This window comes from Cervus elaphus, chromosome 25 (assembly GCF_910594005.1).
Source record: "Cervus elaphus chromosome 25, mCerEla1.1, whole genome shotgun sequence".
Classification (NCBI taxonomy): domain Eukaryota; kingdom Metazoa; phylum Chordata; class Mammalia; order Artiodactyla; family Cervidae; genus Cervus; species Cervus elaphus.
In genome coordinates, this window is record NC_057839.1 from 39,370,745 (window position 1) to 39,398,690 (window position 27,946).

At 34.2% G+C, this 27,946-nt stretch overlaps 1 protein-coding gene across 3 annotated transcripts in view; it reads right to left on the reverse strand.

The window, feature by feature from the left end:
- NIPBL (NIPBL cohesin loading factor) overlaps window positions 1-27,946 on the reverse strand; it is a 193,118-nt gene that overhangs the window by 91,152 nt on the left and 74,020 nt on the right. For all 3 annotated transcript variants that reach the window (XM_043887683.1, XM_043887681.1, XM_043887682.1), the window contains exons 2-9: window positions 23,425-23,567; window positions 20,857-21,022; window positions 18,777-18,904; window positions 13,792-13,891; window positions 13,141-13,292; window positions 8,693-8,853; window positions 7,711-7,807; window positions 3,798-4,424 (exon numbers count right to left, since the gene is read on the reverse strand). In XM_043887683.1, the coding sequence (XP_043743618.1) occupies window positions 3,798-4,424; window positions 7,711-7,807; window positions 8,693-8,853; window positions 13,141-13,292; window positions 13,792-13,891; window positions 18,777-18,904; window positions 20,857-21,022; window positions 23,425-23,488 (1,495 nt within the window). In that variant the 5' untranslated portion in view covers window positions 23,489-23,567. The remainder of the gene's footprint in view (window positions 1-3,797; window positions 4,425-7,710; window positions 7,808-8,692; window positions 8,854-13,140; window positions 13,293-13,791; window positions 13,892-18,776; window positions 18,905-20,856; window positions 21,023-23,424; window positions 23,568-27,946) is intronic.

Consider the following 27,946-nt stretch of genomic DNA (forward strand, 5'->3'; position numbering starts at 1 on the left):
TGCAACACCTGTAAGCTTTCTGCTGCTGCTGCTGCTAAGTCACTTCAGTCGTGTCCGACTCTGTGCGACCCCATAGACAGCAGCCCACCAGGCTCCTCCGTCCCTGGGAGTCTCCAGGCAAGAACACTGGAGTGGGCTGCCATTTCCTTCTCCAATGCATGCATGCATGGTAAGTCACTTCAGTCGTGTCCGACTCTGTGTGACCCCATAGATGGCAGCCCACCAGGCTCCTCTATCCACAGGTTTCTCTAGGCAAGAATACTGGAGTGGGTTGCCATTTCCTTCTCCTGTAACCTTTCTAAAGAACTGGAATTAGTAAGTTAAGGTATTAAACTTTAGGTATTCCTGAAGAAAATTCACGTGAAAACATATCTTAATTTTGAGACCAACAACATTTGTCATCTTGATGCTGATATTTTGAAAATAAGATCTGACCCTTACAGAAATGGTGAACTCAATTATGCTTATAAGAAACAAACTATATCACCTGCCTAAGTCTGCTACAAGTGATAACTGAAAACACTTAAAGCAAAACAAGCAGAGCAACTGTACACAGAGCAGCTAATTATAAAAAATGAAAACATCTCATCCCTAAACCAAAGTACAGGCTAACTGTCCTATTCCTGTCCCAAATCCCAGTCTCTTATTTCAAATGGCAATAGGTAATAATTTACTTCTAATAAGGGTTACAGTGCAAGAATATTTTAACATCATAAAAAACATTAGTGAAGCTAGGCCATTCCTTAAACTTGCTAACATGGAAAGTGGACCTTCGGAAAAGATGAAACAGGCAAAGATGAACAAAGAAACCCCCTCTTTAACGACAGAAAGCAGGTATTTTCAGCACATGGAGATATTAATGTCTATGACAGCTCATCCCAGAAGCAAAGAAAAATAGCCCTTTAAAATTAATTTATGTAATTAAAGATGTTAAAAGGTTGAGCAAAAGATTGAGAAGAAGGTCCTTTAGGAATATTATAAAATATTAGGTTGCACAGAATTAACCTGTCGGTGTATGTAAAACTGTCCAAAGAAAAAAGAACAGGCCAAAGGAACATGAATATCCAGCAGCCAGAAAAGCATCTTCTGTGTGTGGAACAGCAGTGTATTAGATTATACCACAGCTTACGTAAAATATTTCTAAGAGTATTCTGTCCCTTTTCTTGAATTCCAAAATTATCAAAACAATCTTGTTAGCTGGACTTTCTAATCTTTTTTTTTTTTTTTTTTTGGACTTTCTAATCTTATTCATAAGGTAAAGGTTTCTGACTTCTGGTCAACTGAGGGGAATGCTTCATTCATTCATTTATAACAAACAAATATGATGGGAAACAAGCTCATAACCTAGAGCAAAGCTCTGAGCAAAACCATGTAGACCAGACAAGTAGTCTTCTTTGTTCCTTACTACCAGCAATAAAAGTTATAAGAAAGTACTCAATGCCGAACCTCAGAATACAGTAAATACCAATTTTACAATATAGTCCTAAGATGCAGCGGTAACTAGTGATAAATTCATTCAATGCTTCTTTGAAGTATTTCATCTCTCAAGGGACTACAACTTCAGAAAACTTTATGACCTCAACTACAAACTTAGAGCAATATACCAAACCTTTAATCTTTTCAAAATCTCAATAACTGCTTATATATAAAACACTATCTCATTACACAATTCAGAAACTGAATGCAAAATGACAAGATTTAAATCAAAGGTGTCAACTAGTACCTAAATTCCAAAGATTGTCAAATAACGTCATGGGGACATAGCTCTCAGAAGGCTAGTTAGAGATGACATCATTAATATAAGGTCAGCCAAATCAGCATAACCAATTTGAGAAAAATCATCTAAATCAAACTGAAAATCAGACAGTTCATCTCTTCCCTTAAATCCTTACAGAACCAGCTGCCTCTGTAACTTAGCTTACATTGTTTCAAATTTTAAGTCAACTGTGGTCACTCAACTTTTCAAATATCTTTGTTATAGTCACACCATCACAGAGACAGAGAAGATGGATAATCAAAATTTAAATATACATAACAAGTTTTAGGAAGAACAATATGCTGTTTGTTGATTTTCTTTTATTTTCCCAAAGAAAAGTTAGCAGTCTAAAATGCTTGCTAACATGCAACTGGTATTATTTTACTATCCTTATTTCCATTCAGTTTTTAAAACTAAAAACTATGGTTTCAACAAATATGATATAGTAAAAGTTCAAAAAAGTAAGGAAAAAAGCTCACCATTTTCTCTGCTTTCGTTCCAACAATTAAGTCATTAAAAAAGAATCATACTCTTTTTAAAAGAACATAATTTTTTAAAACACAAATTAAAATGTCATGCAAAAGTTCTCATGGCAACTAATATTTCTTGGCAAAGAAATTACTACAGTACATGTTTTTTTTTTTTTACAAAACTGTCACAGGATTCAGGAAATGGAATAAGGTAATATTATCAAAAGTAGCTGAATAATATTGATCTCTTCACTTGATATGCATATACTTTTATGAGAGGCTGGAGGAAAAGATACCTTTTGGAACCTATAAAATTGTTTCCTGAACCCCAAACTACTAAGCAAAGAGAAAAAGGGCAAGTGACAGGTTATTTCATCTTTAATGTCAATGATCTGCTAATTAAAAAAATAGTTTCCTAGCCAATTAAATGAAGACTTCTAGCAATTTCTTTATCTGCATCTACCTGTGATTTCTGCACTTAGCAAAGATGGTAATATAACAATTAGCAAGTACAGTTTATTCTTCCAATAACATTAAAACCAGCCATCATGATTGGCAGGAAACATAATATGATCTTTGCATGTTTCTCAACATAGGTACAGAATGATCTACAAGTGATCCTGTTACATGATGAGCAAGATCATATGTAAAAATGACTTCAAGTCAACATCAAGAAGTTTTGTTTTGTAATGACCAAAGAGAAACTAGAAGAACTATAACTAAATCTAGAATATTTAACTATAAAATTACATCAAAGTATTCTTTGGTTTGGATGGTCAAATATGTATATGCACCTACTGTAGGGACATAAAATTTATAAATAACTCACTTTAACTACTGATTTATTAGTCTAAAAATTTTCAAGAGATTTTAAAAAAGTTCACCAAACCAAACAACTAAGAACTTAACAGAATTAACTTTCATTATAATTTTTTATAAAGTACAAAAAGAAAGTCCACAAACTCACAGAACAGGTGTCTTGTAAATTCATCCTAATACACCAGTCAGACAAAAGGGAACACTTAACTATAATCACCAACAAAAGATCCTTGATTCTTATTGCTACTTAATACAAACTTAAAATTCTTTCTTAATTTTTTTACTTAAAAAAATTCACATTGAGATGACAAAATTAGAAACCAAGGGAAAAATCTAATTGCATAACAAACATACACACAATTTTTCCTTAAAAGCATTGACTGAAAATAATCTATAGTGTTAACCTTGTTTAGGCAGAAAAAAGTTAAAGATGCAAAATTATGTTAACATAATTTGTGGAAACAATGTTCATTTTAGAAGATAAGCACAGATAAAATCGTTTGATATATAATAGGTGATAGACCTATTTGGTTTTACAGAATTACCAAATCTCAGACAGTTCTTTCAAATAAAAAATGAAATTAAGAATTTAACTTCTGAGGGATGAGCATTAGTAACAAAACCAGAATTGAGGAGAAACATTAAAAATCATAAAATATAATAAGAAAAAGTAATTTTTAAAACGTGATAGGACATTATATAATTATATATTCACCAAGGGTATGAAGTGGTATGTAATGAGATTATTTTACCTTTATCTTGAACTTCTTTTGAAAAGCGCTCCCTTTCAATAGCTGATTCTCTCTCTATTCGTTCAATTTCAGCCAATGCATCCAATTCCACTTCATCATATATAGGTCCCTGCTGTGATACCTGTTGCTGATTCAGTACCACAGGAGTCTGGGGCTGTTTTGTAGCAACTGAAGTGTTCTGTTGTAAAACAGGCACTTGATTTGCTGGAAGGAATGCTGTTTGTTCTTGCTGCGACAAACACTGAGCAGCATTTAGTGGGCGGTTTACATCCTGTGGAGTAATGGGTGTTTTTGAAGTCTGTCCTGGGTACTGCACATTAAAAGGAATATCATTTTCTGAAACATTGCTATTTTCCATACCAGAAAGCATATCCTCTTGCTGGTCCATGTCTGAAGACCTTACACGAGTAAGTCTTAACGTAAGTTTAGTAGAGTCCTTGGATGGAGAGCTAATGATATCATACATTGCAGCCTTCTCATTCTGGTCTTTTTCATCTTTGCCTAATTTCATTTTCTTTTGCTTCTTTTGTTTTCTTTCTGGAGAATCTAACAAGATGTCTGGTGGAACATCTCGAGGTGATGAACAAGGTAGAGACTGAGACTGCAGGATTAAAGGTGGTCTTGATCCTAGAAAAACAATTCAACAGGACTGAACAGTTGTGCTAGTTTTATATTTTCAGACATGTGATACATTAAATAAGCAACAATACAGTAAATACAGAAAAAATATAAACAATTTCATCCGGCTACTTATTTACAGAATATGAAAGCTTAACGATATGTCCCCCGTGGTCTTTCAGCTTGCTGCTAGATGACTCAGGTTTGAATTAAAGAATGGGTTTTCATCTTCCAGATCAGTATTATTTTTATTTTTTCACCTAAAAAGTATAAGTACTTAGCTTGAAAACATCAAAAGAGTTCACTATTTCTAAAGATGCAACACAAATATTTTAAGAATGATAATCTCTATACTCTCACTTATTATCTAGAAAAATTGACATGTCTAAAGCAAGAATAAGTCTGTCAAATTACAAAACGGTTATAAATTAATCCTAGAGACTACACTCATAGGAATACTTAATAGTATAAGAAAAAGGAAGTGGGAAAAATTACAGGGATCAGTTTTCATTAATTTAACAAATTGGTGGTAAAGTATTAACTTATACCTTTATGTGGTCATCTCTTTTTCCCTCACTTAACACCATTTACATACTCTCTTCAGCTTGCTAATCCTCCTTTATTAGAAAAATATGCAGGTTGAGCAAATTTCAACGCTCAATAAAACATGTTCAGCCCAGAGTCCATTAAATTAAACACTATATAAGGAAGTGCTAAAAAATAAGCTAAACAAATGGGAAAATTTTTTGTTAACAAGTTTCAATGATGAAAAATTGTATTGACAGGCTTTAGAAACAAATGTATAACTGTACTGAATAGTATATACATTACTTGTCAATTAGACTACTTGTAAAAATTTTAAAAGACCATGAGAAATAATAAAAACCAGTTAAGGTTAAAAGTACTTTATAGAATGAACTTAAACCTAGGCTTGTCTTAAATTGTTTCAGTGTTTTTACTACAAATGTTAGTTTGAAGTTACATCAATAGATAGACTGATTTCAGATGGAGCTTTTATGGAGACATTAAAAAGAAATGAAACTGACACTCTGGAACCACTTACTTTGTGTCAGAGTTTGTGCAAAGTACTTTGCACATCAATTCATTTAAATGATTTACAACATCTTGATGAGTATTATAACTATTTTGCAGAAACTAACATGAAGTTTATAGAGATTAAGAAATTTTCCCAATATTAAATAGCTAGCAAACCAAAAATTTAAACCCAGATTTGTCTAATGTCTGAATTGTAACACATCATATTGTCTTTTCACTTAAAATTTATCTATCGAATTATATATATTTTAGAACAAACTTTAAATTCCAACAATCTAAAAATCAAACCAGACTTACTGAAGATGCATTCAACATTCAAAACTAGTTGGAAAACAACCGCATGAGCGGAAATAGAGGCTTCTGAGGAGGAAAGTTAGTGAGCTTAATTTTTCTAATTTGCTTCTCTTTCTATCTAAACTTAATCTACCTGTCTAACCATCCATTCATTCACCTATCCATCCTCAAGAGTTACAGGGAAAATGGTCTCGTTATCCAGAAACCAGCTATTCCACTGCTACTCTCCTCCCTGGCAGTCTTAAGTATTTCTCACTTTGAAAATACCTTTAAGATTTGTACCTAACTCTGACACCTAAACTACAAACAGAGTTGGAAGTTGTTCTCTTTTTCACAAACTGGGTTATTTCAATCCCTGAAAACTCATAGAATTAAAGAATTAGAATGGCTCAAAGTTCTAATTATTGAATTAGAATGGCTCATAAAAGTTCAGCTTTCACCTCATGAAGAATCTCCCAAATCAAAGACCTGGAACATAAACTATGAAAAGAAAAAATCTTTACAGTGAGGCAACCCAGTCCATGTTTTAGACGGCCACAATTAGAAATTCTCATGAATAGTTAAAATTTATTATCAGCTATACTGCAATTAATTGAAAGTGAATTCTCTAAAGTGGATATGATATTCTCCTCCAATAAAATCGGATGTTTTAAGTGTTTGTTTTTAAGTTTGGACGTTAGTTTTGTTTTTTTTAAAACTAAGACTTATTTATTTTTGACCATGCTGGCTCTTTCTTGTTGCACAGGCTTTTCTGTAGTTGTGACAAATAAGGGATACTCTTCGGTGGTGGTATACAGGCTTCTCATTGTGGTGGGGTCTCTTGTTGCAGAGCATGGCCTCTAGGACGCAGAGGCCTCAGTCACACTTTGCAGACTCCAGAGAGTGTGGGCTCAGTAGGTGTGGTGCTTGGGCTGAGTTGCCCCACTGTATGTGGGATCTTTCAGATGCGGGATCAAACACTGCCAATGCAGTGTCTCCTGCATTGGCAGGTGGATTCTTCAAGACTGAGCCACTGAGGAAGCCCAGTTTTAAGTATTTTTAAAAATAGCTCAATCCTGGATTTAAATTCAAATTTTGTGACTTTACTATGCACAAAAGACCATGGAATTTGAAGATACATAAAACAAAATTCATGTTCATAAATAAATAATTAGAAAAAATATAAACATCTTAGAGACACTAGGGGAGAGTCCATAGAACTTGAAGAATTAATATGATTTTAATAAGCAGAAATCAAAGTAGATGTGTAAGATCAAGTGAAGTAATTCACATACAACAGGCCAGATTTTGATAAATAACTATCTAAGAAGTGAGAGAAGATTAAGACAATTCAGGATTGAAATATCATTAAGACCAACAAAAATGGCAAAAAAGAACATCAAGAAAAATTTTGAACATGAATTTGAAATATCAGCTAGATGTGAAGAGGTTTTGTCTGGAATGAAAAATTACAATTTGGGAGACAGAAGTGGAACCAAAGACATTGATTTTGGTGTCCTGTTCACAAAAATAACCAATGCTACTACCAAAACCGAGTAAAACAGTCAAGGAAAAAAGTAAAATAGAAGATAAAAATATAATGATAGAAATCTTGAGAAATGAGAGAACAAAGAGCTAACGAAGGAAAAGATGACAATGGAAAAACAAGGAAAGCAGGTGGATTTACTACAAAATAAGTTTTGGAGGCCAAGGAGGATAAAGATCAATAATTTCAAATATTTAAGAACTATTAAAAGGATTATGGTTTGCAAAGACCATTGGATAATCAGTAAGAATGATACTGTATATATCTGAAAATGGTTATCAGTAAGTACAGGTTCCTTTTTTCCCTACAATAAATGAAAAATCATAAAGAATAATTTTTTGGTACTTGCATTAAGAAGTTTGAATTCTTTACTCAACTTGAAATATGAAAAATTTAAGGAAATTTTAGTTACAATGATACCTTTTGGAGTCCCATCACTTCCAGCAGGGGAACATACTGGCTGTGGAGACCTCAAGGGAAAAGATGCAGCATTCCTCGTTGTTGAAGGATCTCCATCCTAGGAATAGAGTATAACAGTTATACCTTGAATGAGGGAAGAGGCTTTAGAGAAATCTTAAAGAGAACCAATAAAAGACGTAAATTACTGACAGGTAAAGTGTTGGTATTCAAAAGCATAATTCTTCTGCACTTTCCTGTTTTCTTCGTGGTATATCTTAGAAGAATTGAAACTGTATCCAAAACAATCAACAGCCTAAGCATGGCAATGAATAAGAAAACTGGTATTACTTGTATGCTCCATTTTTGTTTACTATTTTCTACAAAAGGAGCTCTGAATATCCTACTAGGTCATAAATGTAAATGTCTTGAGGGCAGGGTCCAATGTCATCTTTGTTCAACTTAAATAAATGTAATTATGTGATAATACCACCAAACAAATAACAAGACAAATTTCTAGTATGAGGATTATTTCAATAACATTAAAGTAACATTAAATTTCAGGGGAAAATGTTTTTTACAAGTCTTAGAGGGAAAAAGAGCTAAGTACTAAGATATAAAGGCTCATAAGAGGACATCTTTGTGTGAGCAAATACTTTAAGATGAAGTATGATTTCATTAAGGACCTAAACCTCTAGATCACAGGTTGGCAAACTTTTTCTGAAAAGAGAGATAATGCACAAGTTTTCTGGGTTATACACATAAAGTTACTTGTTGCTGTTGTTCTCTTAAATGAAAATCATTCTTAGTTTGTAGACAAGACTACTGGCCAGTTTAGCAACCCTTCTCTAGATTAAGCTCTATGAGTACAACTAAATTCTCAGACGTAGTATAATCCTCAAAAAAAAGACAGATATCCTTTATATTATAGAACTGAAATACTAGGTTATGAGACAAATATTATAACTATTTCATTACCTTAATGATAACTAATATGATTACATACGTCACTACTTAGCCTGTGCATCATGTGTAGGTAGTCGTCACTTGAGCCATGTCTAGGATTATCAGCATGATGATTAGCAGAATTGCCAGACAACGAACCAGAAACTTTATTATCATGTAGGTTTCTCAAACCACCTGCAACAATGGGACTTGATACCGATGCTGAAATTAATAAGAATTTTAAAAAAGATTTATAAAAATAAACTGGTAAAATTCTTAGAGGATAGTATAACAATAATTGTTCACAAGTAATACTTTAGTCTTCATAAATTACAAAGACTAATATAATAAGCTGGCTGACTATACACAACTTGATCAAATCTTAACACTGTGCCACAAGGCATTCAGATTGACTTCTGAAAAGAAATGATATTAGATATGGTTGAAGCTCTCCAAGTATCTGCATATGCCTCTCCTTTATTTTCTTCCCCTTATTCACTAAAAGCACTACAGTGAACTTGGAGTTCACTCTCCCTATGAATATCTTTATAGCTTTGCTATAAACGAATATATTCCTAAATAACGTGTTACTGCTTAGCACATTATATAAATGGTATAAGTACATATTCGTCTATAACTTTTTAATTTCAATATTGTGTTGAAATGTATCCATTTTTATATATGTAGTTTTAATTTATTTTAAATAAATAAATGACATATAGTCTGCTGCATAATGTACACATTTTATCCAGACTTATGTTAGTAGTTTAGATTGCTTGAATATTTTTGTCATCATAAACAATGTTTTTATGTATTACGTATTCGTATAATGATTTATAAATGTGTCTGGGAGTAAAATTGCTGAATATTCCTATTTTTAACCCTTACTAAATATTAACAAATAGTTTCCAAATTATTTATGACCACTCTACTAGTAATACACAAGTGTTCCTGCTGTTCTATACTCTTGCCAAAGATTTTCACCAATCTGAAGATGAGAAATGTCTCTGATGGTTACTTTAATTTGTGTTTCTTTCCTTAAATAGTAGTGAAGCCAAGCATCTTTTCATGTATATTACACATTCAGATTCCCTACTTAACACAACATCATAAAAATTACTCTCTTAAATTTTCTTTCAAAAGTTTCATAGTTTTGTTTTTTCATTCTTAGGTCTCTAGTTCTAGTAAAATTAGAATATCCTTTCCATGAATGCTTGGTAGAACTTGAAATGGAACTGTCTGAGCATGTGTTATACCCTCCCCCAGTTATAAAAGAGACAGATTTTGAAGAACTGAGGGAGATACATGCATTTTAAACAGAAATAGATATTGTCAAACTGCTCTCTAAAACGGTTCTACCAATTTATATTCCTATGAAGACTGTATGAAGTTTGAATTTCCCTGAATACTAAAACATGTTCAGTAATTGATAGTTATAATAAAATTTTATTTTAATTTTGATTCACATCTCTTTAATTATGAACCAAATTGACCATATTAAACCTTTCTGCATCCAATTTGTTTTTCTTTTTAGTAAATTATTTACTTCTTTAGTCAATTTACCTGTCTTTACTTGTTCTCTCCTCTTACACAGAAATTTGTGATTAATCTGTTTTTTCCCCCATTTCTAGAATACAGTCCTACCTAGAAAGGCCTTCTTGACCCTTAGTGAGTAAGTGAAAGTTGCTCAGTTGTGTGTGACCCTTTGCGACCCCATGGACTATACAGTCCGTGGAATTTTCCAGGCCAGAATACTGGAATGGGTAGCTGTTCCCTTCTTCAGGGGATCGGCCCAACCCAGGGATCGAACCCAGGTCTCCTGCATTGCAGGTGGATTCTTTACCAGCTGAGCCACCAGGGAAGCCCAACAATACTAAAGTGGGTAACCTATCCCTTCTCCAGCAGATATTCCCAACCCAGAAATAGAACTGGGGTCTCCTGCATTGCAGGCAGATTCTTTACCAGCTGAACTACCAGGGAAGCCCATTTTTTGACCTAACAGTACCCGAAATTCACCCCCATGTTTTATTCTTTCATAGTTCCATGAGTCAAAATACAAACAAGCGTGTAAACTGTTTATCTACCTAGAACATTTTTGCTCTAGATGATCTAAGAATTAACTAAAATTTCAAAATGCCTCGCCAACCTATCCAACATGATTTATTAAACACTCCACTATTACATACTGATGCAAGATACCATCTTAGAATGACAGAATTGGAAAGAGAATCACTATTGGATGGTAAACCCTTTAGGATAAAAATTAATAGGAAATAGGAGAGTTATGTGATCTCAAAGTATAATCTGACAGATTACTTACTAATTGCAAAGGAAAAATTATGTTCATTATAAAAGAAGTGTTTACCACCTAAATGTTACTAATAATGAAGCCACTTGTGATTATAAGTCTTCTGATGTGATGCGATATGAAGTGCATATTACTTAATTTAGTATCTTTGCCAAAAATATAAAACTAGAAATTAATAGAGCTTTTAAAAATAACTTCCAGTTGGTAGGAAACATAAGGAGTATATGAGCAAATCAAACAACACAACAGGAAACAGAAGTCTAGAATATGTGATACTCCACAACAAAGGTAGCACAGAAATTTCTTAAAAAACCAGAAATTACTGTCATGGAGAGAGTCTATGGGACCAAATAGATTTTTAAAAGAGTAAAAAGAGATGTAAAGACCAAGTGCAATGTGTGAGAAACTAGATTAGATCATATATGGGGGGAAAAGGTTATAAGAGGTTATATGTATCTGGGGCATATGGTGAAGACAATATAGACTGGATATCAAATGACACTACCGAAATGTTCTCAGTATTTTTAGGGGCAAATTATTACACTTAGTGTTTATAAAGGAGAACTTTGCCTTCTTAACAAATGTATTTAAGGACAGAGAGGCAGGATGCCTACTGGTAAAATGGTCCATTGTGCTATTCTCTAGTTTTACACATGAAAACTTTTCAAGTTTATAAGAACTTTAAATGTTATCTTTCACAAATTCTAAATTCCCACAGACATCTGCCTTATTTCTGGAATCTTTTTTGTTCCATTTACCTATCTGTTTCCTACCACATTAAGTTTTTTTCTTTATGATAATTTTGATATCTATTTGAGGCTAATCCCTGAATATTATTTTAAGTTTCTCAAGTATCTGAACATTTCCAAGAAATGACCCATTACTGAATAGGCCCTCAAACTATGTATATATTTTTTGATTTTGTGATTTCAACTTATTCTTTTGAAAAAACTGGGTTTATCTCCTTATAAAGTGACAACAGTATTTACAGTAAAAACTCTTTTTTTTTCCCCTACACATATATATGTGGATATTCCTGTAGGAAGCAAACATGTTCTGTCAACATCTCTCCTCTTTTTAATTACATTTAAAATGATCCTCATAACTTTGGCATGTGTGTGTGTGTTAGCTGCTCAGTTGTGTCCGACTCTTTGCGACCCCATGGACTATATAGTCTGTCAGGCTCCTCTGTCCATGGGATTCTCCAGGCAAGAATACTGGAGTGGGTTGCCATATCCTTCTCCAGGTAACTCTGGCATCCCAGAGAAAAATAGTAATATTTCACAAATATCAAGAGCCAGTATACATGCATACTTTTGTTTGCACTCACACTAAATCCTGTAATTTTGGAGGTGTCTATTTCAAAGGTGTGATTGATTGCCTCCAAGTTTTTCCCTGTGTTCCTATATGAAATAAGCTCAACCTAGTATTTCATTATCTAGTTTGGAAAACCGGAATCTGGATGTTTCAATAGATGACCCCAAGTTAAAACTTTATAAGATACTGATTCCATGCATAATAAAAAACTAAGAATACAAATAGGAACTAAAGACTGATTGTGAATGTTAAAAATTTGTTGTTAATTATGAGGGACAAAAACATAGGTATATGTGTTATTATATTTTGTATTTTTCAAAATTTCTCCAAAAAAGTAAAAACAAATGTATACTAATACATTATTTGGTAGCCACGGGATACAAGGTAGTATGATCTTAAAAAGACATATTGTCAACAGCTAACTTCAAATAAAAACTAGTAATCTAATCCCAGAAAATTCTGCATCCAAGATTATTAATTTTCCTGTATTACTACTTAGTACTGTACATACTTGATATTAAATTTTTCACACTATATATACTTTACTAATTAAAACATAATTCTTCTTTGACTTAGTGCTACTATAAGAAGCCTAATTAAATAAAGCAGTTCCTAATTTTATAACTAGATATACTAGTTAAAATATAAGGTAATCCAAAGACTGAAATTACACTTATCTTTTTACATCCCAAATGATGAATGTCCAAGCAACAAATGTAATATGTTTTTAATTACATAAGCCATAGTTAAAAAGAAATGTTTACTGATGAGTAAGTATACAGTTTAGTATTGTGTTTGAAAACTTATGAAAAGAAAAAAGTAAAGAAAAAAATGAATTTGCTGGAACTATAGGCATTCCTGTAAATAAGCACCAGCTTTCTTACCTTGCTGCATCTGTGGATGTGTTGTATAACTTGAAGGATGGGAATATGGCATGTATCCTGCAGGGCTTTGTGGGGCATATGGACTAGGCACTGGGCTATTTTGTTGTGGCATAAATCTGTTCCCAGAGCTTGTCTGTGGTGGCACAAACCGGCTAAAATCCGAAATCCAAATAAACAATATCAGGAAGTGAAATAAGTGATATTCATTGTTATTTCAATAAAATAAAATCTATGTACACAGAAAATTCTGAAAAAGAATGTACAAAAATCATTCACAATTCATAACCTAAAAGTTACACAAAGCAGTTTTCAAATAGAATAATTCATTTATTTTACATGCTCCCTAAATTCTACTCCAAGAATTTTCTTATTTATCTCAAACGTGCTCTATTTTAACATTCTTTTGTTTGCATGAAATTAAGTTACTATTTATTTCAAATAGTATATTAGAGCATTTCCACATTTAACATTTTAAGGCAAATATTCATGTGCTATGTAAGGATAAGCATCTAAACTTTTTAACTTTAGGTAAATTAGCTTTAGGAATTAACTTCAGGAATTTCACCATTACCTAAATACACGTACATACTGTATATTTCCAAACACATTCACTAAAGAAGATAGCTCTTCATAAAATGATATATACATTACCTGGAGGGGCTATGTGAGATAGTGGTTTGTTGATAATTGGAAGATGCAGGACTACTGTGCATGGAATTCTGAGAAAGTTTATACTGAGACATCATCATTCCTACATAATACACAAAAACAGTAAATATGTTATTTTCTTCTAATGGTAAAGCATTCTTTAAGTGATTCAAATCAATCATTCTCTCACAAACACTCAGAAGTTCTTTCTGTTCTTTTCTTTTTGACCAACATGTTCATTTTGAAGGGCAAAATACAGAAACTATAAATTTTAAGCACAACCAATTTTACCAAAACATCCTTTCAGCATGTTAACTAATCCAGGGACAGAGATAGAGAGCTATATTTTAAAATATTACTTGCTCACTTACTGTCCTACATTCAGCTTTAGAATTGAAAAGAACTTTCAGAAGCCACTTCATCTAATCCAGGGATTCCCCAACCTCCAGGATGTGAACCAGTACCTCCTGTCAGATCAGTGGCAGCATTAAAGTGCACAATAAATGTAACGTGCTTGAATCATCGTAAAACCATCTCCCATCCCTTGTCCATGGAGTTAACTGTCTTCCAGGAAATAGGTCCCTGCTGTCAAAACGGTTGGGGACCTCTGACCTAATCCCTTAATAAATACTACACACTTCTGTCTACAATAGGCTTTTGGATGGTATTTCCTATTATGTGCAATATTTTATTGCATCCATCTCCCCTCCTTAGGAACTTAATGTTAACAACTATGTATTTTGTTGTGATTCGGACCTAACTTTTAAGAAGTACTTTACTTAAAGGTCCAAGGTTTAAGGTATTGAAATTACCATCTCAGAGTCTTTTAATGAACAACAGAATGTTCTTACTCTTTCACAATAATTCTTGCCATAAAATAGGGATTAAATGAATATTTGTTTAATGAATGAAAGTGTGAGAACAGCTTTCAGATTCTCACATTTCCTTTCACACTGTTCTTTCAACTGTTGCATTCTGTTATATAGGAGATGCAGAAAAATTCAGCTATTTAGACACTCTAAAATCAAAGATAAAAATCTATAATTAACACTGACCTTTCTTATGATACATATAGCTACTCTTTTTGGGAACTTCAAGCATCACATTATTTCCCAAAAGTTCATTTTCTGCTGCTGATATGAAAAGTGCCTTTTACCAGAAACATTCAAACAGAAGTTACATGTTTATTTGCCAGGAGCTACAAAAAGGATTCTAGCTCTATGACAACAGCTGAATGACATGAGGGCACAAAATCATCTCAAAGTCTAACACTAATAGTATGTTTTCTTTTATGGGTAGTCTAAATTTCAGTTTATGAATTTTCTCTTCCAACCTAAATTCAGTACTAAGTCATATATCCCATGGCTTAATAATTTATTTACTATAACTATTGTTTCTGATTTTGACTTTTTTTGAGAGAAGGGACAAAACTCCGTAAGACGAGAGTTAAAAAGTATTTTCCCCTGAATTAACTATCATTACTATGACAAGCTGGAATTACTAGTTTACAGGCAATGGCTTTATATATGAAAAGGTCAAATGAAATCCTAATAGTTCTTTCTGATTCTCTCAAAGACTCAAAGAACTGTGCTGTTAAGTTGCTAAGTCATGTCTGACTCTGTCACCCCATGGACTGCAGCATGCCAGTCTTCCCTGTCCTTCACTATCTCCTGGAGTTTACTCAAACTCAGGTCCATTGAGTTGGTGAACCTTTTTTTTTTGAGCAGTAGATCTCAACAGTGGGCTTAAAGCATTCAATAAACCATGTTATAAACAAATATGTTTATCATCCTGATTTCTTGTTCCATTTACAGAGCACAGGCAGAGTTGATTTAGCATAACTCTTAACGGCCCTAGAATTTTCAGAATGGTCAACGAGCACTGGTTTCAACCTAAATTCACCACCTGTATTAGCTCCTTTGAAGTTTTGAAGCCAGGCATTGACTTTTTCTCTCTAGCTATGAAAGTGCTAGACGGCATCTTCTTCCAATAGAAAACTGTTTTGCCTATACTGAAAATCTTTTCTTTAGCATAGCCACCTTCATTAAATATTTTAGTTAGATCTGGATAACTTGCTGCAGTTTCTACATCAGTACTTGCAGCTTCACCTTGCACTGTAAAGTTAATGGAGATAGCTTCTTTCTTGAAACCTCATAAACCTATCTCTGCTAGCTTCAAACTTTTCTTCTGCAGCTTCCTCAACTCTCTTAGCCTTGAGAGAACAAAGAGAGTTAGGGCCTTGCTCTGGATTAGGCTTTGGCTTAAGGGAGTATTCTGACTGGTTTGATCTTCCACCCAGACCACTAAAACTTTCTCCATATCAGCAATGAAAGTTATTTCACTTTCTTAACATTCAAGTGTTTACTGGGGTAGCACTTCCCATTTCCTTCAAGAATTTTTCCTTTGTTTTTGATAACTTGGCTGTAAGGGACAAGAGGCCTAGCTTTTGGCCTATCTTGGCTTTTGACATGTCTTCCTCAGTAAGTTTAAGCATTTCTGGCTTTTGATTATAGTAAAAGATATGCGGCCCTTCTTTTCACTTGAACACTTAAGAGGCCACTGTGGAGTTATTAATGGACTTATTTCAATACGTTCTGTCTCAGAAAACAGCAAGGCCCAAGGAAAGCAGAACTACCAGTTCTGCCAGAACATACATTTATCCATTAGTTCACTAACTTACATGGGTGTGGTTCCTGGTGCCCTCAAATATAATAATAACTTCAAACATCACCATAACAAACATAGTGATAATGTTTTAAATACTGTAACAATTAGCAGAATGTGACAGAGACACAAAATAAGCAAATGCTGTTTGAAAAATGGTACTGACAGACTTGCTCAATGCACGGCTGCCATAAACATTCAATTTGTTAAACAGGCACCATCTGAGAAGTGCAGTAAAGCAAAGTGCAATAAAACAAGATATGCCTATAGTCTTTCTTCCAATCAATAATCTCTCCATATTTTCTTTCATTCCAACATTCTTCTAGAGTATGCTTAATTCTAGCTTGCCTTTTACCACTTCTATCTGTGACCTACTATTGCCACCCAAGACTGATGAAGATACAGTATCGTCCTGCATACCTGACTTCGATTTCCTAAAAGGAAATTTCCCTAGATTCACTTTGGGAAATGGATAGCAACTATGCAATTGCTTTAAAAACACAATTCACATATAAGGATACACCATCAGCATAGTAATACTATTTAAAAACAAAACTAAGAAATGGAATGATGAGCTTCATGGAGGTACTGTCAGTAAATGTGGCAATATTCTTGAATAAAATAATCAATTAAATAAACTGGATCTTTCTGGGTTGTCTAACTATTCCCTTCTGACTGTTTTAATCTCGAGAGGGAAGCAAGCACTTGAGCTTACTAGATTCAGTAAGCTTCAGACCAGAACAAGGCTCCTAACTTAAGGATTCTCCTTGACTACAGAAAAATCATATGCACTAGATGTAGTATTTTTATGGTTTTTCTAATGCTTATTATAAATAGAGTTTTCCCTAATAGTAATACTTTAGTTATAAACCTTTTTCTATTTCTAAAGAACAGAAGTATTAAACCAATTACTATATAACCTTGAATGTAATCACCATCAGTACTAATACTTGGTATATTTACTTATACACATACTACATTTTGAGAAGCTCTGCAGATATTTTTATTATTTGATTAATGAAAAGAGTTCTTTCCTATCTATTCTAGGTTTCTAAAATAAAAAGCTCTTTTGTTGAATAAATTAATACATTTTGAAATATCTAGCAAACTGCATATTAAGTTTTGCCTAATTGCCAAGGAAATAAACTGCAGGAATGTTAATATCTATTTTAGTTTCCTTTTTGTTCTTGGTTCGATTCAAGGTCAATTTTTCGGCGCTCAGCTTTCTTCACAGTCCAACTCTCACATCTGTACATGACTACTGGAAAAACCATAGCCTTGACTAGATGGACCTTTGTTGGCAAAGTAACGTCTCTGCTTTTAAATATGCTATCTAGGTTGGTAATAACTTTCCTTCCAAGGAGTAAGCGTCTTTTAATTTATGGCTGCAATCACCATCTGCAGTGATTTTGGAGCCCCCCAAAAAATAAAGTCTGAAACTGTTTCCACTGTATCCCCATCTATTTCCCATGAAGTGATGGGACTGGATGCCATGGTCTTAGTTTTCTGAATGTTGAGCTTTAAGCCAACTTTTTTCACTCTCCTCCTTCACTTTCATCAAGAGGCTTTTTAGTTCCTCTTCACTTTCTGCCATAAGGGTGGTGTCGTCTGCATATCTGAGGTTACTGATATTTCTCCCAGCAATCTTGATTCCAGCTTGCGCTTCCTCCAGCCCGCGTCTCTCATGATGTACTCTGCATATAAATTAAATAAGCAGGGTGACAATATACAGCCTTAACGTACTCCTCTTCCTATTTGGAAAACAGTCTGATATTCCATGTCCAGTGGAAGCTGAGTGCTGAAGAATTGATGCTTTTGAACTGTGGTGTTGGGAGAAGACTCTTGAGAGTCCCTTGGACTGCAAGGAGATCCAACCAGTCCATCCTAAAGGAGATCAGTCCTGGGTGTTCATTGGAAGGACTGATGTTGAAGCTGAAACTCCAATACTTTGGCCACCTCATGCGAAGAGTTGACTCACTGGAAAAGACCCTAATGCTGGGAAGGATTGGGGGCAGGAGGAGAAGGGGATGACAGAGGATGAGATGGCTGGATGGCATCACTGACTCGATGGACATGGGTTTGGGTGGACTCTGGGAGATGGTGGTGAACAGGGAGGCCTGGTGTGCTGTGATTCATGGGGTCACAAAGAGTCAGACATGACTGAGCGAATGAACTGAACTGAACTGATTCAAGGTATCGCAAAGTATTCACAGATGACAGGCTAGTTTTTAAAGGAGACAGCTGAATTTACATGTGAAGCAAGTTCTGATACAAGACACATTAAAAATATATATACTATGAAATTCAATTATTAAAAACCTCACCACTTTGTACATATCTGTTCTGCATACTTTTCTCCCTGAAAACGTTAGGACTCCTCGCCAGGACGGCCTGCAACAAGACTGGTATGTCGCCTTCTGGATCATCACTGCCAAGGTTATCTTTCAACTCTCTGGCATTGAAAAAATAAATATAAAATATTTAAAAAGTGATGGTCATTAAGAATTATTTTCTATTACTTAGATTGTAGACTTCTCTCCTTTCTCCACTTTATTTTAAACAACAGCAACAAAAAGAACCCAAAACATTATTTTATGGATTGTTAAGTTTATGTAAGAATGTTTATATTAGCATAAAAGTATAAAATAAGTGTCTATTCTATTCAAAATAATGGGAGGGTAGAGGTGATAATTATGCACAGAAGTTGCTATCTGGGCTTGGAATATATTTTCTCCCTTATATGTGAATATAAGTGAGTTTGTCTTTTTGAGAATGTCCTCTGAATGAAATAATGTTGTCATGTTGATTAAGACAAGACCCAAGGTCATGTAATTTCCCCCTCTTTATTCTCATCTCAAATAAAGCCACTGGGGAGGAAAAAACCCAAGTAAGTGGTTAAGAATAGCTGCCACAACTATAAGGCAAATGCTAAGAAATAAAATTTAGGCAGTATTTTAAATTTTACATTCAACACGTCACTGTTGCACTCATTAAATCGAATAAGAAAGATTCATAAAGATGGTGTCCAATGATAAAATTAAATACATTTCTGGGGGCAATCAAAGCAGCTCACCATATAACTAATCATAATTGTGTATGTGCTATTCCTCTTATCTCTTTAAATATGTGGTGAAAATCTTTCGACTAAGGATGTTCAGGTAGGGCCTTCCCTCATGGTCCAATAGTTAAGAATCTGCCATCCAATATAGAGGACGCAGGTTTGATCCCTGGTAGAGAAACTATACCCCACATGCCATAGGGCAATCAAGCCCTTGAGCCACAATTATTGAGGCCACACACTGCAACTTGAGAAGCCCCCAGACACCACAACTAGAGAAAGCCCCGTGCTGCAATGAAGAGACCACAAGCCACAATACAGTGCCAACAGAGCCAAAAAGAAGAGAATGCACAGGTACGAAAAGCAATAAAATACTTAGACACTGTTGAATTTCTGTAGAGATATACTTCCTTCTGATTTTAACCAATCATTTCTCAGTTTCCCATCAGAAAATTCACATTTATTATTTCTCCTAAATCCATCAGCTTAAAAAATGGCCCAAAAGTTACAGGTAATGGCAGAGATCTGTCCATTATAATGTGTTTTATACTCATTCCCTTAAATAATGAATCTTTAAGTTAAAAAAATTAAAAGAAAAAAAAAAAAAAAGAAAAAAAAAATTAAAAGAATGGAAGGGCACAAGAGTACCACTGTGCAGTGGGTTATGAACTTTTTATACATTTTTGTGTTGAGTAGTGTGTTTTACACAGTTATGTTGAGTAAACATATATACTGTTTTGGTAGTAAAAAGTAAATTTTAAAAAGTATACTTGTGCCAAAATTCAGTAAATAAGCTACATATTTAAGTTCATATTATTTTAAAGTCTACTGTGGAAAATACACATCTATGTTCACACTGTACAATAAATCCTGGAGAAAAATTAGTTCCAAATTCTGTAGCAATCTTCCTTCTTAAAAATTGAAATTAATCTCTGAGTTCTTGCTGTACTTTACATGAAAAGCATACAAGCCTATTCCAAACAGAACCATCATTAAAGTCCCTAGTGCCCGGGAATTCTAACTACTCCAGCAATTTCAGGAAAAGGAGCTAAATTAATGAAAAACTTGACCTCTGCAGAGATCCATCTTGATGAATCCCAAGATTATTACAAGAATCAAAAAGATATTCATGGTATTACATGCATCAGAACTACTGTCTCAAAGTAACTATGGTCTATTTAAATCTCATTAATATCTCATCACAATAAGGCTATATTTTTAAGAGGATATTCCAATAATTTAAAATAAATTATGTATTAAACTTTTTTAGAAATAAAAGTTAAACCAGGAATACTGATTCTCTTACTAAGACCAAAACATGTCATCTTACTTTAGAATATACTTACATGTGATCTGTTGATACCTGGTTGAGGCTGTGCACAAGCTGTGAAACCAAATTATCATCCCTACAGGCCAAAAGGCAGTTCACTTCTTCTGCTATTCGTGCATTAAAGAGAAGGCTCTTTGTAGTTGTAGCAGGTAAAGGGGATGGAAGAGGCAGCTGGTTCAGGACTATTTGGAATAAAATCAGATTATGAGAAATTAATTGAGTGACAGTACAAAACCTCTTTCATGCTTAAATATATGGGATTAAAAATAAGTTATAAAATATCAGTGTGACACATTATTAAAGGGCATTCTGTCTCTCCCTAAACAAACTCCAAACTACTCAAAACGTCCCTTTGACCATAATAGATTAGACTACTAAGACTAAACTCTGTGCTAACTTTTCATGTTTTAATATCTTTATTAATTTAATAAATAGGTAGCCAAAAAAGTAGGATTAAAAAAATAAGTAATTTCCAAAAATTGAGTGTATTAATTAATCTAATTTACTTCTATTGTAAAGATTTATCACAATCAAATAAATAAACCAAGTAACAATATCTGACTCTTCACCAGATAGACAACTAATGTGTGTTTTTAAAAGCTTGGGCAAATACAAAAATAGCTCACTTTGGTAGGAGAACAACATCCATAGAATAGGATTCTAAAGAAAGAAAAATATCTAAGGAATTTTGCTTTAAGTTGTAAATTCCTAAATAATCTCTTCATTCTATTCTGACAGCAAAAAAAAAGGGCATCAATGTTCATAGTTATTTAAATTCAGTTATTAATGTCTCTTCACATAAAAGGAATTTGTTCATTTGTTTAAAATAAAAGTTAAAAAGTTAACAACAGTGTCTTTGTTTTAGTTTAATTTTTAATCACCTATATAGTATTAACTATCATGCCACTCAGTCACTATGGGTAATAATAGGTTTTTATTCATAAAAACATTAGAAACAAATCATTACTTAATAAGCAGAATTTATTGGGCAGAAAAATTTTTTAAATAAGGTACAGCTGAGATAATGCACAGAACCCACCCCCACCCCAACAACAACAAAAAATTCCTGGTTGTTTATTTGACTCTGCACTACTACAACATATCATATGAATTTATGCCTTACTTGAACAAAGTGATAACCAAAATTAAAGACTATTTCAAAAGCTTTCTTACCTATTTTAATCCCACCAACTACTTTCTTGTTATGTCAGATTTTATAAACTAGCCCTGCTTCAAAGCTGTATGCTGTTGTCTATTTTACACCCACTTAAACTAGCTGGAAATTATCAACAGAGAAAAACAATATTTGGGGGTACAGAGATGAAAACATTTCTTGAAGTTATTTTCCTATAACTGCTTTTATGAAACCTTGTATCTTTCAAAATGCTTGTTTTACAAAGAAAGGATGTCATCTATTCACCATCAACCCTTCCTTCTCATATGTCTTTTCCCCTTTATTTATTCAGGTAGGATAAGGACTAACATTGTGAGTAGTTTTTTACACAGGGACTAAGAATTAAAGTTGCTTACCAAAAGAATAAGTCCCTAAAATACTGCCCTACACTAACTCTGCCGACAAAGGTCCGTCTAGTCAAAGCTATGGTTTTTCCAGTAGTCACGTACGGATGTGAGAGTTGGACCATAAGGAAAGCTGAGTGCTGAAGAACTGATGTTTTTCAACTGTGGTTTTAGAGAAGACTCTTGAGTGTCCCTTGGACAGCAAGGAGATCCAACAAGTCCATCTTAAAGGAAATCAGTCCTGAATATTCATTGGAAGGACTGATGCTGAAGCTGAAGCTCCAGTACTTTGGGCACCTGATGAGAAGATCTGACTCACTGGAAAACACCCTGATGCTGGGAAAGACTGAAGGCAGGAGGAGAAGGGGATGACAGAGGATGAGATGGTTGGATGGCATCACCGACTCGACGGACATGAGTTTGAGCAAGCTCTGGGAGTTGGTGATGGACAGGGAAGCCTGGCGTGCTGCAGTCCATGGGGTTGCAAAGAGTTAGACACGACTGAGCGACTGAACTGAACCTCAAGTGAATGACAATGTTAAGAAACTTAAGTGTTCAGGGTAAAATAGGCTCCTGACATCTGTGACAAACTCCAAAAGATTACCAAACATGACATCCAAAATAAATATCACTAAGAAATTAGATTAAGTGGGGTTATCAAATTTTCTTCTTTGAAGGGCAGTTTCAGTTACATTTCCATAAATGCTTTTTTAAAAGTGTGTAATAATTCCTATATGCAAACCATGTTTCTTCAGTTTCGATTTTTCTTAATGATTGTTTCATCTTCTCTATCTTTACTTTTACATTTATTCCTTTCATGTAAGACCATTAAACAACACATACTACCATTTCTTAATGGGTCCTTAGGATGAAAGAGAAATTAAGGTCTTATTAGTTCACTAATTTTGTTACTTTCACACTTATGCCAGTAAACCAAAGAAAAGAATAATGTGTCATTCAAAATCTAAAATCTTTACACACTTTGTGTTATTTATGACACCACCACCAATTATTGTCATAGTCTCTTTAAAAATCAATGTCAGAGTAGAACATTAACCAAACTTACGGTCTGTGAGACTAGCAATCCCCGCAAGAGTAGTGATGGGGACATGGGGCATATCCCCATTCATCCTGAAGTTCTGGAATGGTGTTGCCTATGAAAGTACTTAGTTCAGGTGCCAGCTGTCATTACTTCCCATTTCCCAAACACTGCAACAAAAAACAGATAATTATTTGTAACAATATGTCAAATATATTAATACTAGGGAAATGCTTAAAAAATAAAATGTTCTGCTTTCTTGCATGCTCAAGCTATAATATATATAACAGTAACAGCCATCGTGCGTATAATATTTACTGTATGTTCACAATGCAAAGTGCTTTGTATGCAACAACACACTTAGTCCTCACAACAACGAAGTAAGGTAGGTACTATTTTTTCCTGCATTTTACTGACGAGAAAATTAATTTACAAGGAATTTCAAGTAATTTGTGGGGCAAAGGTCAGAACCTAAACAATGTGGCTGTATTACTGGACAGGGATACTCAATTTTGACAAACACTGTTTTCTTTTTCATATCATAGATACATAAAATTTTATCTTCAACTTGCCTTCCTGGTAAATAATGTGCACATTATTAAAAGATAAGTCTTCAAACAATAAAGGCTGGAGAGGATGTGGAGAAAAGAGAACCCTCTTGCACTGTTGGTGGAAATGTAAATTGATACAGCCACTATGGAAGACAGTATGGAGATTCCTTGAAAAACTAGGAATAATACCACCAGATGACCCAGCAATCCCATTCCTATGCATACACCCTGAGGAAACCAAAATTGAAAAAGACACACGTACCCCAATGTTCACTGCAGCAGTACTTACAATAGCTAGAACACGGAAGCAACCTAGATGTCCACTGACAGATGAATGGATAAAATTGTGGTACATATACACAATGGAGTATTAGTCATAAAAAGGAACACATCTGAGTCAGTTCTAATGAGGTGGATGAACCAAGAGCCTACTACTCAGAGTGAAGAAAGAAAGAGATAAGTATTGCATAATAACACATATATATGGAATCTAGTAAGATGGTACCGATGAATTTACTTGTAGGGCAGCAGTGGAGAAACAGACATAGAGAACAGACTTATGGACATGGTGAGAGAGGAGGAGAGGGTGAGATGTCTGGAGAGAGTAACATGGAAACTTACATTACCACATGCAAAATATAGCCAATGAAATTTGCCGTATGTCTCAGAGAACTTAAACAGGGGCTCTGAACCAACCTAGAGGGGTGGGATGGGGAGGGAGGTTCAAGAGGGAAGGGACACAGGCACACCTAACGCTGATTCATGGTGAGGTTTGACAGAAAACAACAAAATTCTGTAAAGCAATTATCCTTGAATTAAAAAATAAGTAAAATTTTTAAAAAGACATGTCTTTATTAAATAGCTTCATAAACAGCAAACAAAGAGTCTGCTCTACATCAATTATCTAAGATATAGTGCTGAAATAGAAAGCTGAATTGTAATTTTTAAACAGTTTCAATACTTCTCTTTTTTTAAGAGAAGCTAGTTAGTAACCTTCAGGAGAACCTCTGAGTTTCTTGAGTTATAATCTTCAAAACAGTGTAATGATATAACATTAATAACTCCCCTTACTCATACATCTTAATTCAACTTTAAAAATTTAAGCTTTTTCTTAAAAATAGTGAAAGTATATAAGTAGGTAAAAATAAGAATTTTCTTTTTCCTCACTTTCATTATAAATATACTGACAAAAGTTCCTAAAACATATATGTATGATTACTTCTGATGAATGTCTGACATAAAACTTGCTAGCAGCAGTCCATTGGAGGGAAAAGGCATAAGAAATAGTATAGGGAAGATATAATTACTACTGGCTATCCTTTTTTAGTAATGAAAAATTGGCAGGAATGATAACTCAACATTTAATCAGCACCTACTATATAATAAAAACTGATATATAAAACACTTTAAATGTACTCTCATTCAACTTTTATATAAACTTGAGGTACTAACACTCCAGGTAAGTGAAGTCACTGATTGTTCCAACTCTTTGCAACCCCATGGACTGTAGCCCGCCAGGCTCCTCTGTCCATGGAATTCCCCAGGCAAGAATACTGGAGTGGGCTGCCACTTCCTTCTCCAGGGGACTTTCTTGACTCAGGGATTGAACCCATGTCTCTGGCACTGCAGGCAGATTCTTTACTTTCTTCGCTGTCTGAACCAACCGGGGGGAAGCCAGGGAAGCTCCCGAACTCAGGCGTTTCTAATCTTACATTCTCAACCATATATGAAGGACATCAAACTGGGAGGTATCTACAATGCTATGACAGAAAAGACAAACCAGTAAAAAAAGGTAAATGAAATGTTCCTCAGAGAAGCAAAATGCTTGTTTAAGGTCTCACAGCTTGTAAACTGACCTATAAAAGTTTGGACTTCTAGTTCAGTGTTCTTTATACTATGCTGTCTTACAGGATTATATTATTTTGAATAAACCAACATTTTATATGTGTGGACTATTTAGCTAGTTAGCACTTTTCCTTCCTTGGTAATACTAATTTTTCCTTTTCTTTAATGAGGAAGGTGGGAGGGAGGGCTTAAAACTATTATTTTTTTATTGTCTCAGTTTATATTACATTTAATAGAATACGCTGCCTCAAATTATTTTGGGAAATAGGTAGAATATAAATCCTAAGCAGCTAGGTAAGTAAATAAGTAAATCTATGTCATACTACATATAGTACAATATAATTTAAGATTGATTCCTTTATCACAAGACGATTCCCTATACAATGGGATCAGAAATGCAAAAATCAAACAATGGTCATTTTATTTCTTTCTAAATGAGGCTGAGGTCTTAAGGAACTATAACATTTAGATGTAGGTCTCAACTTTAGACCATAACACACTTGATGATACATCATCAATTGAATCTAAAATGTAAGAGAAAATGTTTTAATGTTAAATCACTGAACAGTCCACAAGAGGGCACACTTTCAACTACTACAAAATTTTTTAATTGACTTTTTTTTTTTTAACTAGTCCAAAGACTGGCCAGATTCTTCTGATATAATCATTCAATAGCACTAAAAAGCAACAGATTCTGAAGTTTGTAAATTTTTTTTAACACATACAAGCAATTTTTGGGTGCGTATAAAATATAAGAAAAGCCTGAATACATGAAGACTTCTACAGTAGTATTAAATGATAAAAGCAAGTAATAGGTTTATCATTCATCTTTGTCCTATTGCTACTGCTAAGTCACTTCAGTCATGTCCGACTCTTCGCGACCCCATGGACTGCAGCCTACCAGGCTCCTCCGTCCATGGGATTTTCCCGACAAGAGTACTGGAGTGGGGTGCCATTGCCTTCTCCCCTTCGTCCTATTAGCTATTTGCAATTGTCTGCCCTTAGAATCTTTTAAAAAAACTCTGGTTACTCTGATTTTTTTGTTTTGATGCCACAGTAAGTTTAGTAAATAGTAAACATCTATCATCTCATACAAAGAAATTTTCTTGTGATAAAAACTCTTAAGACCTACTTGCTTAACAACTTTCATATATAACATACAGCAGTGTTTAATTATGTTTATCATGTGGCACACGACATCTCTAGTACTTTATCTTGTAACTGGAAGTTTGTACCTTTTGACTACCTTCAATTTCCTAACCCCCCATCGCCCCCACCCCCTGCAATCCCAGCCTCTCTCTGATAACCACAAATCTGATCTCCTCCTCTGAGTTTGCTTAGTTTTGAAGCATAACTGATCTACAACACTGTTGGTTCCTAGTATACAACATAATGATTTGGTATTTCTATACATTTCAAAATGATCAACGTAGGAAGTCTAGTTACCATCTGTCACCACACAAAGATATTACATTATTATTTACTATATTCCCCACACTGTACATTTTATCCCTATGCGTCATCTATTTCGTAACTGGAAGTTTGTACCTCTTAATCTTTCTCACCTATTGCACTAATCCCCCCAACCCATCTCCCCTCTGGCAACTACCTGTTTGTTCTCTGCATCTATAACTGTTTCTGCTTTCTTATGTTTGTTTATATGTTTTCCTTTTAGATTCCACATACAAGTGAAATCATATGGTATCTGTTTTTACCTGACTTATTTCATTTAGAATAACACCCTCTAGGTCCATATGCGCTGTTGCAAAGGACAAGATTTCATCTACTTGCATGTTATCAGCCATAAAAAAGAATGTGTGTGTGTGTGTGTGTGTGTGTGTGTGTGTGAATAGGTACATATCTACACTACATCATTTTTATCCATTCACCTATCAACCGGCACTCAGGTTCCTTTCATACCTTGGTTATTGTAAATAATGTGATGAACACAGGGTATATGTATCTTTTCAAATTAGTGTTTTTGCTTTCTTCAGATAAATACCCAGAAGTGGAACTGTTTTGTACGGCACTTCCGTTTTTAATTTTTTGAGTAACCTCTATACTGTTTTCCACAGTGGCTGCACCAATTTACATTCCCACAAACAGTGCATGAGAGTTCTTTTATCTGTTGACTTTTTGATAAAAGTCATTTT